Genomic DNA, 13,665 nt, shown 5'->3' on the forward strand with positions numbered 1-13,665 from the left:
CCATCCCACCTGCAGAGAAGAACAGTGTTCACAGATGAGACTCTATGCCACTTGTGGAAAACTTAGAACAAGATTACACATTTATAGAAGTATAGATGAAGAGTAATCCAACATTCAAGCAGCCTTGGCATTAGGAAATTTTAATCCAAACCTGCTTTTACCCGAAGCCAGTTCTCCTTATTTTGTGCTTAGTAGAGGTAGATCACAGAGGGCTGAGCACATCAAATGTTTACTGTTAATGAATACCTCTCTGCCTTCTCTTCCCTAGCAGCAGCAAAAGCAAGGCCCAGTGGAATCAGTTTGGGACCCAGAGGATTAACAATGCCCAGAGCAGGTGGCAGAGCTGCTCCCACAGGGAATGGTGGCCAAGTGATGCACCTGGAAGGTAGGAGGAGGAGAGAGGGAGGTGAAGACAAAAGAGAAGAAATTATGAGACACCAAATGCGAGCTGACTTGACTCACTCATGACCACAAATGAGACACTCTTTGGGAATATTTAGAAATAATTAGAAGAGGGAGACTTCGGAAGGGGCTGAACTCTTGCACTAGCAGGTGGGAGTAAAGTAATGGCCATGGTGCCCCATAGGCTCATGCACTCCCAGGCAGTGCAAATCAGCTTTTCTGATGCGACACCACCATCTGGTGGTTAAGATAAGGAACAAGTCACTGCTGTCTCTGTACCTTCCTTTTTCCTCTTTAGAGGAGATTATGCTCACATAATTGTTTCCTCTGAAGGCTTAATTCCTGTTAAATACTCCTTTTCCTTTACTGCATATTCTCCCTTTCAAGTACTGACCAGTTACTGTAAGAACATTTTATTTTATTCTCTCCATCCTCCCCCTCACTCCCTTTCTCTCTTTCTCACCCTAGCAGTGTTGTTCTGGAAGATAAGGGGCCCATAGTGAAGTGACCACCTGAGTATTGGGAAATATGGCATCTATTATATTGTGAGTAAGGATCTTCACTATGAATCAGCTACTTGAAATAAGATTTATATTGTTGAACATTGCGTGAAAACTTTTAGGGGGATTTATCAGGGGAACCAGCTCCCAATATTTCAACGTAGGTTCTTTTCTATTTTCCCTAAGTGTTGGCCGGTCTGAGAAATAAAGGGAAAGAGTACAAAAGGGAGAAATTTTAAATCTGGGTGTCTGGGGCAGACATCACATGTCGGCAGGTTCCGCGATGCCCCCTGAGCCATAAAACCAGCAAGTTTTTATTACGGATTTCAAAATGGGAGGGGCGTAAAATAGGGTGTGGGTCACAGAGATCACACGCTTCAAGGGCAATAAAGTATCACAAGGCAAATGGGGGCAGAGCGAGACCACAGGACCAGGGCAGAATTAGAATTGCTGATGAAGTTTCAGGTCCCACTGGGCACGCATTGTCACTGATAACATCTTATCAGGGGACACGGTTTGAGAGCAGACAACCGGTCTGACTAAAATTTACTAGGCAGGAATTTCCTAATTCTAATAAGCCTGGGGGCACTACAGGAGACCAGGTCTTATTTCATCCCTTATCTGTAACTGTGTAAGACAGACATTCCCAGAGTGGCCATTTTAGAGACCTCCCCCTAGGAATGCATTCTCTTTCTCACGGCTGTTCCTTGCTGAGAAAAAGAATTCAGCAATATTTCTCCTATTCACTTTTGTAAGAAGAGAAATATGACTGTTCTGTCTGGCCCCTCAGGCAGTCAGGCCCAATGGTTATCTCCCTTGTTCCCTGAAAATTGCAGCCATCTTGTTCCTTTTGGATGCCCAGATTTCATATTGTTCCAACACACACGCTCTACAAACAATTTGTGCAGATAATGCAATCATCACAGGGTCCTGAGGTGACATACATCCTCAGCTTACGAAGATGACAGGATTAAGAGATTAAAGTAAAGACAGGCATAGGAAATTATAAGAGTATTGATTGGGGAAGTGATAAATGTCCATGAAATAAATATTCACAGTTTATGTTCAGAGATTGCAGAAAAGACAGGCATAAGAAATAAAAGTATTAATTTGGGGAAATAATAAATGTCCATGAAATCTTCACAATTTATATTCTTCTGCCATGGCTTCAGCCGGTCCCTCCATTCAGAGTCCCTGACTTCCCACAACAGGGATTTCAAAGTACTGAAGTACTACCGAAAACACTTTGTGAATATGTGCAAGTGCATAGGTGCATTAACGTCTTAAAAACTGCAATATCTTTTAAGGGTTTTTTTTTAAGGAACACCCATGCACTCAATATAACATAAAAGCTGACATATAATTATAGATTTATACCTGATCTTCTATAGATGCACACAACTAATCCAGAAAATTAAGGATTATATTGTCAATGTATGTTAGTTCAAATGTGCATGAAAAAATATTTATTGGTTAATTAAATACCTATTGATGTCTATCATGAGTCAAACACAGTTTAGGTGCTAGAAACTCTGGGAAAAAAAAAAAAGAAAGAAACTCTGATTAACAAAATGAAAACCACATCCTTAAGGAGGTTACATTCTTGTAAGAGAGACTGATGTTTAAAAATAAATAATATTATGTTAATAATGTTGTAAATGCTATGAAAACTAATAAATCAGAGTAAGGAGAAAGAAAGTAACAGGGCTGCTACTTAGAAAGTGTGGTCAGGGAAGGCCTCTTTGAAGAGGTGACATTTGAATGAACGAGGAAGTGATTCATATGAGTACCTGGGGAAGAGCATTACAGGCAAAGAGAATATCCACTGTAAAGATTGAAAAGGCCTGGCAGAAGAAAAACAAGGAGGGTGTCAAGACTGAAGTGTGGTGGGTGGGACAGGGGGAGAGAATGGGGGCAGGAGCTGCAAGAGCACAGATCACAGAGTACTCTATATGCCATCATAGGCACAGCAGATTTTGTTCTGAGTGATAGGAAGTCACTGCAGTGTGGAGCTCAATGGAGTGAAGCACTCTGACCTGCTTTTTCAAAGAATCACTCTGGCCCCTGTGTGAACAATGTAGGGGGTAAAGAGTGGAGCAGAGAGACCAGCTGAGAGCCATATTTTTAAGAGTAGCATCCATAGGACTTGCTAGCAGATTCAATCTGGGTGTGAGTGAAAGAGAGTGAAGAAATGACTGTGAGTTTTGTGTAGCTAGTGGTGCTATTTACTGAGATGGAGCATCCTGGGGAAGGGAAGGTTTCAGGCACAACAAGGGGATGGGAAGCAGAACTGAGGGATCTGGACATGCTAATGTTGAGGTCACTGTCAGACATTCCATGGAGCAGTCTTATAGGCAGTTGGGTATATGAGTTCCAAGTTCAGGGGAAAGACTGGGAATGGATATATATCTCTGATATATGCTGCTATACACACACATATATATAGTATATGTATCTGAATACATATACATATATGATATATAGTATATATCTGAATATATATACATATATGATATATAGTATATATCTCTGAATATATACGTATATGATATATATACACACATATATGAGACATATATACACACACATATATATATCTCAACTATGTTTTTAAAATCATGGGGCTAGAAAACAAAAATTACCTAGGAAGTGAGTGAAGTAGAGAGAGAACAGACCGGAAAGCAACAGCTGGTGAGGAGGGAGGAAACCAGGACATTCAGCTCAGAAGGCAAGTGAAGAGATAGAAACATGACATATACCCATGTCTAGTAAATAATTAAATTCATGATTAGGCATTCACTAATTCTCTGATTCTGCATCAAGCATTGAAGAGGAATAAGTGGGCAAGGGTGAAAAAGCATAGATAAATTTTGGTTTTGATTTACAACTTAGTTACAAAGTATTTCATATGTACGCTTACCTATATGAAATTATTACAGAACAAGAGTAGGTAATTAAGTTTCACCAAGTCATTTGAAAGATGCTACCTGATCTAATGATAAGCTGACACATTCACAAGAAATATGAGCCATCTATAGAGACTCATTCAAGCATACTGAGATAGATACAGCTGAGATCTTTCTTTTATACAAAAAAAAAAAGGTTAAAATGGAATATATCCTCTAGCCTTTTCAATCTTACTGATTTTTAACAAGCGTACACTTTCATTATATATGACAAAAAAGTCTTTGCTTGAATACAAATGAAGTGTATTCTCATAACAAAGAAAACAAACAGAGCTCTCTTTTTCTTCTCTTCCTTAATATTGGTTGAGAAGCCAGATTTGGCTTTGCTTTTTCTTAATAAAGTCATTTATATAAAAGAACATTTGGAGCTCAAATTTCAAATTCTTCTGATGAGCGAGCAGGCTCAGCTGAAAGCATGCTTCTGGGTGGCTGCAAAGCACAACAGAACCTTTCATTATTTGAGGAAGGAGCATTTCAAGCTTGTGTTTGTCCAGGCTCCAATTTCTAAGGGGAAAAACACAGAAAGTACATCCACTATACAGGAAATAAGAGAAGGAAATAGATGAGGGTGTAGGAATTACTGTTTTACTTGATCTCAGGATGTCTGAATGACAGATGGAAAAACCCAGCACAGCATAGTCTTTATGCCAAGAGAAAGGGGCACTGCTAGATACACGATATTTGGGTATTCCCTTGGGACCAGGGCTGCAGAAGTTTCATAGATCCCAAAGATTTTTATTATACAATAATCCTGAAAATTGCCTTTAAAAGTCATTATACCTGTAAAACCTCTACGTAGTCACAGAGCTATGATTAGTCTTACTTATATTTATCTCAGTCAGTTCCTTCTGTCTGCATCCCTGTATTTCTCTTCTTGCATCTCATCCTAGCTGGCTGAGAAAACATTGCATCTACCTGTATCAAATGCTAACACAGGTTTCCTAGAAGAAAATTCCTATGAAAATAAAACATAAATTAAATAGATAAATAATAAAATAAAGAAACAGGTTATATTGAGTTTTGGGGGTTATGCTGTCTCATTGTCTTGAATTACAACACTTCACTTTCTTTTGATATATTCAATAAGTAGTTTTAAACAATATTGTATAGTCCTTGGGGGCTATACTGAGACTTTCCCACAAGAACTTGAGAATAAGTAAAGTGAGCTTAATATTATATGTTTGCTCTCTCAGAGTTGGACTTTGCAATATATACCTTATGAATAAGAACCAAAATATGAAAACACTCCTTAAAGGGCACAGTAGCTTCACATTTGAAAATGTTACTTGAGTGCATGTGTTAATATGTCCAATAAAAGGATGTGCCAACTAGGGAAATGGTGGATTTATCACAGAATAGAAAACTGAGAACGACAGAAGCGCATATTGCTAGTTTATCAAAATATAATCCAGTGTTTAAGAAAACATTAGTCAACAGGCCAAGTATTTTAGTCCTTTTGGCAAACCTATACATATTTTGAAGAAAATGCTGGGAAGTACAGCCAACAAAATTCTATTATTATGTCCCACTTTGAAAATCACTCTTTAGATGAGTTGGATGTTTCAGACAATTTATTTCTCCTATTTGCCTTATTTTTTCTGAGATCCATACTCACCAAGTAAACATCTTATATAATTTGGTTTCCTGTGTATGGTGGACTTCCTAGTGGTGCTCAAGAAATATTTCTTGAATGAACGTTCATGTTTGATTAGTGTTCCAGCTAATGTAAGACTCATATCACTCATTATAAATTAATAACTTGATTTTTTATCTTATATTTCAGACTTGTGAACTCACTTATGGTAAGTCTGCCAATAAGAAAGGGACATAGTGCTGACAAATTAGGTTTCTGATTTTGCAGAGCTGAGGGCTTGACTCCAGACCTAGAGGACTTCATCAAGGTTCATTCACTCCTGAGACTCTCCAGGAAAATACCCATCTGGTCTACTCCCGGCCACACATGCCTATTGCATTGCTATAATCCAGCAAGAAAAAAAAAAAAAAAAAAACCACAGTGTAACAAATCTGTCAAGATAGGTTACTGCTCTTTTCCAAGAGAAGAGGAAAGAACTGCAAGGTAGGGCCTTGGAGATGTAAATGCCTACAGGTAGAACAGAAGGCATGAGAAAAAGTGGGAGGCCAATACATGTAAAAGTTGAGACTGGGAAAGAGCATGGCAAAGAAACTTGAAGCTCATGGTCAGAATCATTTAGAAATACACAAGAAAATAGAAGGCACTAGGGAGAGGTTTTCAAAACCAAATGCTTAGAACAAGAGGGGTGACAATTTGCTAGCAGCAAAACTAGGTAGGGAATTTTTGTACATTGAACCCAGGGAACTGCTTGGCCAGGGCCTTAAGAGACTATACAACAAGTTGTTGGGACTTGAATTTAAGAAATTAACTCAAACACAATGAAAATTATATTGTCCCTTCAGCTTCTAAACAGGAATTAACACAGATCCCTTGGCCTTGGACTTGATGGGAGGAAGTAAAGTGGCAAGGAAGAGATAACAGTAAAAGTGAGGAAGGGCCATAAAGGAAGAGGGAACCTAGAAGTGCCTGGACTAGAGTGACCAGTGCTGTGTCTAATAGTGTGAACACTATTACCTTTTGGTATCTGGGTAATATATTTGTGTATGTGTATATGGTTTGATTACAGCATATGCCACTCTGCTCAGTAGCACTACTTTAGAGGAAAGGAGTGCTGGGAAGAACAAGTGGTGGGACACTGAATCATGGGGCGTGCTTTATAGGAGTGCTTCTTTTTTTTTTTTTTTTTTTTTTTTTTTTTTGAGATGGAGTCTTGTTCTGTCATCCAGGCTGGAGTACAGTGGCGCAATCTTGGCTCAATGCAACTTCTGCCTCCCGGATTTAAGCGATTCTCCTGTCTTAGCCTCAAAAGTAGCTGAGATTACAGACATGTACCACCACACCCAGCTAATTTTTGCTGTTGTTGTTGTTGTTGTATTTTTAGTAGAGATGGAGTTTCACGATGTTGGCCAGACTGGTCTTGAACTCCTGACCTCAAGTGATCCACCCGCCTTGTCCTCTCAAAGTACTGGAATTACAGGTGTGAGCCACAGTGCCTGGCCACGGGAGTAGTTCTTAATCCTTCTGGTCTCAGGAACCTTTTCACTCTTAAGAGTTACTGAAGATCCCAAAGAGCTTTTGTTTATGTGGATTATATCTGTTGATATTTACTGAATTAGAAATTTAAACAGAAGATTTAAAGTATTTCTTTACTAATTCATTTAAAGGTAATAAATTCATATAACAATAAATTAGCATAAATAACAAATTTTGTGTAAATAATATTTTACCAAAAAAGGTACAAAAAAGAGATATTTACATTCTTTTTTATAAATCCCTTAATGTCTGGCTAAATAGAAGACAGCTGGATTCTTACAGCTATTTCTGCATTCAGTCTGCTGTGATAGGCTGTTTTGTTTGAACTGTTTGAAGGAAATCCAGACTCACAGAGATATGTAGCTTGAAAAATGGAGGAGGAAGTTAGTAGCTTTTTCAGAAAATTGTGCATATTTGTCTTCAGTACTACACTAAAACCTAACAAGTGGTGGTTTATTTTTTTTTTTTTTGAGATGGAGTCTCGCTCTTGTCACCCAGGCTGGAGTGCAATGGTGTGATCTTGGCTCACGGCAACCTCCACCTCTTGGGTTCAAGCGATTCTCCTACCTCAGCCTCCCAAGTAGCTGGGATTACAGGTGTCCGCCACTACACCTGGCTAATTTTTGAATTTTTAGTAGAGACAGGTTTCACCATGTTAGCCAGGCTGGTCTCAAACTCCTGACTTCAGGTGATCCCCCTGCCTCGGCCTCCCAAAGTGCTGGGATTACAGGTGTGAGCCACTATGCCCGGCCACAAGTGTTGGTTTCTTAAAACCATATGAATAAACTTTATCAATAAACCATACAAATAAACTTTTCATGCTTTCTTCCAGTAAAATCTAGTGTTCTATATTGAATTTTGAATAGATAGATTTTTCTGTGCATGACTGTAACATCATGCACTGGTCATTTAGAAAGTATCAGTCCATTGAGTTAGGCATATCTTCAAAATATTGACACAATTCATTATAAAATATCTCCCCAATCACATTTATTCAAATAATCAGTGGTCTAATTAGAAATGTCTCTATCCCTTGAAAAGCAGGCAAGCCAACAGAGGCATATACAAACTTTCCAAAATCCAAATTTTCTCTTGAAAAATCTTATTTCACTATTGCCCACAAATACTTTAGCTTGTTTTTCTTGAAGTGACAAGCTCACTTTGTTCATTTCCAATAAAATATTTGCCAATTACCCAAGTCTGAATATCCATAGTTTGTCAGTTTTTCTATCAAATAAAAATGGTGCTCTACAAAAAACAAAAATGGCTAATTCAGTTTGCCATTCAGACGATCACAGAAGTGCTTCCCTAAAGGTAATCGTCATACTTCAATATGCAGCAGAAGTTCTTCATTCGGGTTTTCCATTTCTTGACTCCAAATATTAAAAGAATGTAGACTCAGGGTGGGGATTTAATAAAATTAGCAATTTTTACTTAGGAACAAGAACATTCTTGAAAGAAACTAACATTTTAAAACAGCGATTGGACAGTGGTGAAGACAATAATGACTCCTAGTATTGTTTATTGCCACAGCCTTGATTTATGTAAGAAACCAGAGGTTTTATCCATCAACCCTTTTGTAACAGCAGTGCAAATGCCAAAACAGTTATTAAAAAATGCAAATAACACTTGGTACCATTATAAAATAGTTTGACCTCAGTGACTCCTTGAAAATTTCTCAAGGACCCCTAGGGGCTTGCCAATCTGCTGGTCTACTGCACTGGCTGTGAAAGAAATTGTCCTAGTTGTCCAGATGATGGCAGCAGAAGATTTTACTCAGAGGAGAGATGTGAGAACCTTAGCCAGAACAAAAAAGGGCAACACTTGGTTAGAAATCCTGGGGAGGATGGGCGCCGGGCCTCACTCCTGTAATCCCAACAATTTAGAAGGCTGAGGCAAGTGGATTACCTGAGGTCAGGAGTTCGAGATCAGCCTTGCCAACATGGTGAAACCCCATCTCTACTAAAAATACAAAAATTAGCTGGGTGTGGTGATGTATGCATGTAGTCCCAGAGAATTGAACCTGTGGGGCAGAGGTTGCTGTGAGCTGAATTGTGGCATTGCCCTCCAGCCTGACAGAGTGACACCCTTTCTCAAAAAAAAAAAAAGAAAAGAAAAAAAGAAAACCGAGATCATCCTGGGGAGAGAGGTTACCTATTTTGTCACAGTGCAATCTACCCTGCCACATCTTGGAGTAATTTCACAATTGATAAACTGGCATGTCCTGGGGGAATGAATTGCTTGAGTTTTTAGGTGAATAATCTATGGACACCTGCTATTTATTGAGGCAGAATAGGTTGCAGGATATGCTAATTTTACACGTGATCAGAGTGCTTATCCATGTGTTCATTCATCAGGGTTTTCAACAAGTACTTCTTGAACCACCTGCCAGGACAAGGCACTGTGAATAGAAGGCATGATCATTCCGTGCTGGTTGCTAGACAAGTTCAAAGAAGGCTAAGAGAGATGAGGATTAAATCTAACAGACGTGTCTCTGCCTTCTTGGAACTTCAGAGAGGCCAGCAAGAGACAGGCCACAATGCTCAGAACCCAGTGTCCACATGTGAGTCCCACATGGGACACCAACAAGATTGGGTCACCCAGTAGCTCTGTCCTGCTGAAATGCCAAGTTTGCAATTCCAGGTTTAGTTACCAGGTCTGACAGTCCCTATTCTTCCTCATGCCAGTTAATCACTTTATCAAAGCATTAGCAAGAAAAAAAATTTAAATCTTATGCCTTATTGAAATGCTGACTCTACTTTTGGCTTGAGAAACATCTCTTAATTGAATGACAGTTATCTCCTGGAAACTCTGAATTACCTCATGAATTTTATTCTTTTCTGTCCTATTTGAGCCACTTTTTCAGGTCTAAATAGATATTTGTTGCTTTTGCTGTGCAGAGTATTTTCCCAACCTTTGGGTCCTAGCCCCCATTTTCTTTCACTGCAGTGTCCCTCTGAACCCCACCACTCTTAGTCTGCTCAGTTATGAAAGAAACTGACTCCCGCTGCTGCCCTGAGCCAATGTTCTCTCCATTTGCCATGAGGACTTGATGAAGAATGGGCATGTGACTCCATCCAGGTCAGTCAGAATTCAAGTCAGACACTTTTTGAAGTCTTTGGACATAAAAGCCCTCCTTTACCTTCTAGAAGCTGTCTTATAGAAGGTGGTATAGGTACAGAGGTGCAGGCATTCATCTGCCAACACGAGGGGAAAGTCTCACTGCTAACAGAGCCCACAGAAGTTGGGGGGCAGCCAAGAAGTAGAGAGACTGAGGCCTGATTGCAGATCCTGGCTTTGCCATGATGAAAGCCAGCTTTACCTCTGGACTTTTTGATTGTGTGAATCAATAAATTCCATTATTGGTCGGGCGTGGTGGCTCACACCTGTAATCCCAGCATTTTGGGAGGCCAATTCAGGAGGACTGCTTGAGGCCAGGAGTTCAAGACCAGTCTGGATAACATAGCAAGACCCCATCTCTATCAGAAAAAAATTAGCCAGGCATGGTGGTATACATCTGTAGTCCCAGCTACTTCGGAGGCTGAGAGGGAGGATCACTTGAGCCCAGGAATTTGAGGCTGCAGGGAGCCATGTTTGCGTCACTGCACTCCAGCTTGGGTGGCAAAGCAAGACCCTTCTCTAAACGAATAAATAAATAAATTATATTATTTGTTTTGGCTATTTTGAGCTGAGTTCCTATTATTCTAAAACAAAAGAGTCCTCATTGATACATCTCCCTGTCCCCAGACACTAGGTACCAAACCACACAGGGAACCAAAGAACTCAATTTCCAAATATACCACACTTGGAAATCTTCATGCTTTTTGTTAATTTTTCCAGAACTAATAATTTCTTCATTTTCTCCACATTCCCACAGCACTCTATAGATGCCTAAAATTAAGAAAACTAATATTTTGTATTGAGGCATTTTGTTTTTATACGTGCCGTGGAAGTTTGAGCTGTTTAAGAGCAGGAATAACATCTTAATCATCTTTATATCTCTAATCCCTAGCATTACATTTAGCATCTAACATGTCCAATAAATGGTGGTCAAATTAAATTTACAGAATGGGAGAGAAGTATAACATTGGTTTTCTCTCTCTGGAGACTTCCACCCTAGCATCAGAGTCTTTTGTCTGACCTAATAATGGAGGTGCTCAGCGCTGGTGTCTTGGCTGGTCTTAAGCCCATATGGTCTCAGATTCAATCCTAGACCTTTCCACTAATCTCTGTATCACAAAGTGGATGGCCTTTCATGTGTCTGGCTTCTGGCAAGGTTCCATCTACGGGTACTAGTGGAAATTTAGTGGATACAACAAAGAGAGAACCCAGAGTATTTCTCCCCTCCTCTCTGCCTCAAGTAAGATCTTAGATAATAACTGTGTTTTTTTAAAAAAAACCAGATCCTACCACTCAGGCATATTTTCATTTCAACTCAGCTGTTCCACAGCTCCTGGGATCCAAGAACACTGCCTCCTCCTGTGGAAGGCGGGAGCCTCCTGCTCTTGCTAATCTCTTGGTTGCCTCGCTGTCCTCTGTTTGGTTTCTCAGCATCTTTCATCACTTGTATAATTAATCCCAAGTATTTACACCCTCTGTTTGGAATACTGAGTGGTTTCTGTCTCCTTTCTGGAACCTGACTGATACTATGCCATCTATTTTTTTTAATGCCAGTATCATTTAATTATGTGTTTGTGTATGTGTTGAGCCTTTAGACACATAATACAGTTATGCATCTCCTCCATAACACAGTTATTTCCAGGAGTCCTTCTTAAAATACAAAATCTTTGTGTAACATATTTTTCCTAAGTCATATCTTCCATAAATAACTTAGGGCTAAGTTATGGTTCATCTGATCTCATTGAGACACAAACCCACACAGTTTCTGCAACTCTCACTCTCTGAGCACAGCTAAGATAAACTGACCATTCTCTTCACCCAGAAGAGCTATATTGGAAGCAAACTCATTTGAAACAAGGAAGTTTAATGTACCCACTTTCTTCCGCTGGGTAACTTATTCTGGCAGGAGTGGTGAAGCAAGAAAATGCTGAAGATCTTCAGGAAGAAAGACTGCTGTCAGCCCATGACAGAGACGGGGGTCCTTGCTTGGTATAATTTCTCTTTAGGGAGGGAAAGGCAGGTTTCCAGCCACAGAGCCAGAAAAATCGCCAATTAATTCGACTCAAGAAAGAGTGATTTCTATTCACCAAAATTGAGTATTTACTATACATCAGTCATGGTGCAAGGTGTTAGGGTAGAGTAAGCATACAGGCAAAACTGTGAAGTGGTTCAAGTCCACCTTGATTATCCAAACACTCAGATCATTCACTCTTGTATCAAGCTAACTTTCCTTCTGTCAGAGTCTTTGGTCCTACCAAAAGTTGACATATGAAGATCAGTTATACTCAAGTGCATATCACTACTGGTAACTTGGAAAATTTTCCTGAGTGGAGTTTGCATTTCAATGGGTATTGAAACCTTAACGTAAAGGATTTAGTCTTCTTCAGTAAAATGTGAAAGAGCTTGGTGAGGTAGTTATCTGAGGGCCAGGATGCCTTCCCATCCTCTCAAATAAGACCACTATTTCTTGACCTACATTTTCTGCAGCCCCACTCAGAAGGTACTGAAAGCCTTTCAAAAAATATCCCATTCCCACACCATTTTTGATAGAACGTGTATAAGTAAAGCTACTAACTTTATGTTAGAAAAACAAAAAAGGACTTCCCTATGAACAGCTCAACAAATATTTCAAAGCATAATCTTACTCTTATCCCAACCTCCCCTCCTGTCCCCTGCCCCTCCCCTTCCCTACACCCTCCCCTTCTGCCCTCCCCTCCCCTTCTCCTCCCCATTCTTTCTGTTCCCTTCCCGAAAATTTAGTCCAATGTCTATAAGATAGAGCCAAGCAAGGTGGACACTGCATGATGACAGGAGGGACAACGCAGCCTAGCCCAGGATGCCAGAACCCAAGCTGAGTGAGACAGGCATCTGTGCAGTGTGAGGGTGAGAGGTGAAGTAGTAATGGGGTATTTGCTACACACAGAAGAATGAGCCAAATCAGAAACTATGTTGGGGATAATGGAAGCCAGGTTTCTCACTGTTGGAGAAGGAAATTACAAATATAGAAATGGAGAAAACTAGAATGAACACTGTAGTGCTGGATTAGAATTGGAGATATGAGTGTGAAATCATGTTTTAATGTAAATAAGTATAGACATGTAGATGTTTATCTGTGCGTATACATTCTCAACCACTGTTTATCAAGAGGGCCTCAGAGTAGCAACATTCCAATAGCAATGAGCTCACCCAAATCTTGGTTTTCTCAATACTATTTTCTACTAAAAGAAATCAGGGCTCCTTGGTTCTAGGGCTGGGAAAAGAAAAGTATAAAATGATCCAGGAACATACGATAGCTGCCAGAAAGTAAGTACATGGGGACATGACAAAAGGACACACAAGTCAGCTTGAAGGTGCTCCTGCTGGGCAAAACAAAAAATTTGAGCATCAGAATAAACAATGATAACAACAGATTACAGCCTATTAAATAACACAGGTATCTCTAAATCTATGCTGGAAATAAATGAATAAATTACAGGTTTAATGAGGAACAGAATATTTACATACTCTTAAAAGAATCCCTTCCTAACAAATATTTACAAAGGACACAATA

At 39.6% G+C, this 13,665-nt stretch overlaps 1 protein-coding gene across 3 annotated transcripts in view; it reads right to left on the minus strand.

The window, feature by feature from the left end:
• LOC105477137 (carbonic anhydrase 13) overlaps nt 1-13,665 on the minus strand; it is an 86,946-nt gene that overhangs the window by 29,101 nt on the left and 44,180 nt on the right. Inside the window, exon 8 of one of the 3 annotated variants that reach the window (XR_984493.2) lies at nt 247-378. The exons of 1 other annotated variant lie outside the window; for it this stretch is intronic. Coding sequence is in view for 1 of the 2 variants with exons in the window: in XM_071068032.1 (XP_070924133.1) it covers nt 316-378 (63 nt within the window). In the remaining variant the exon portion in view is untranslated. Of the gene's footprint in view, nt 1-160; nt 379-13,665 lie in introns of those variants that run through there. One more of the 3 variants, XM_071068032.1, reaches the window with a different exon arrangement.

Source organism: Macaca nemestrina, chromosome 8 (genome assembly GCF_043159975.1).
Source record: "Macaca nemestrina isolate mMacNem1 chromosome 8, mMacNem.hap1, whole genome shotgun sequence".
Lineage (NCBI taxonomy): Eukaryota > Metazoa > Chordata > Mammalia > Primates > Cercopithecidae > Macaca > Macaca nemestrina.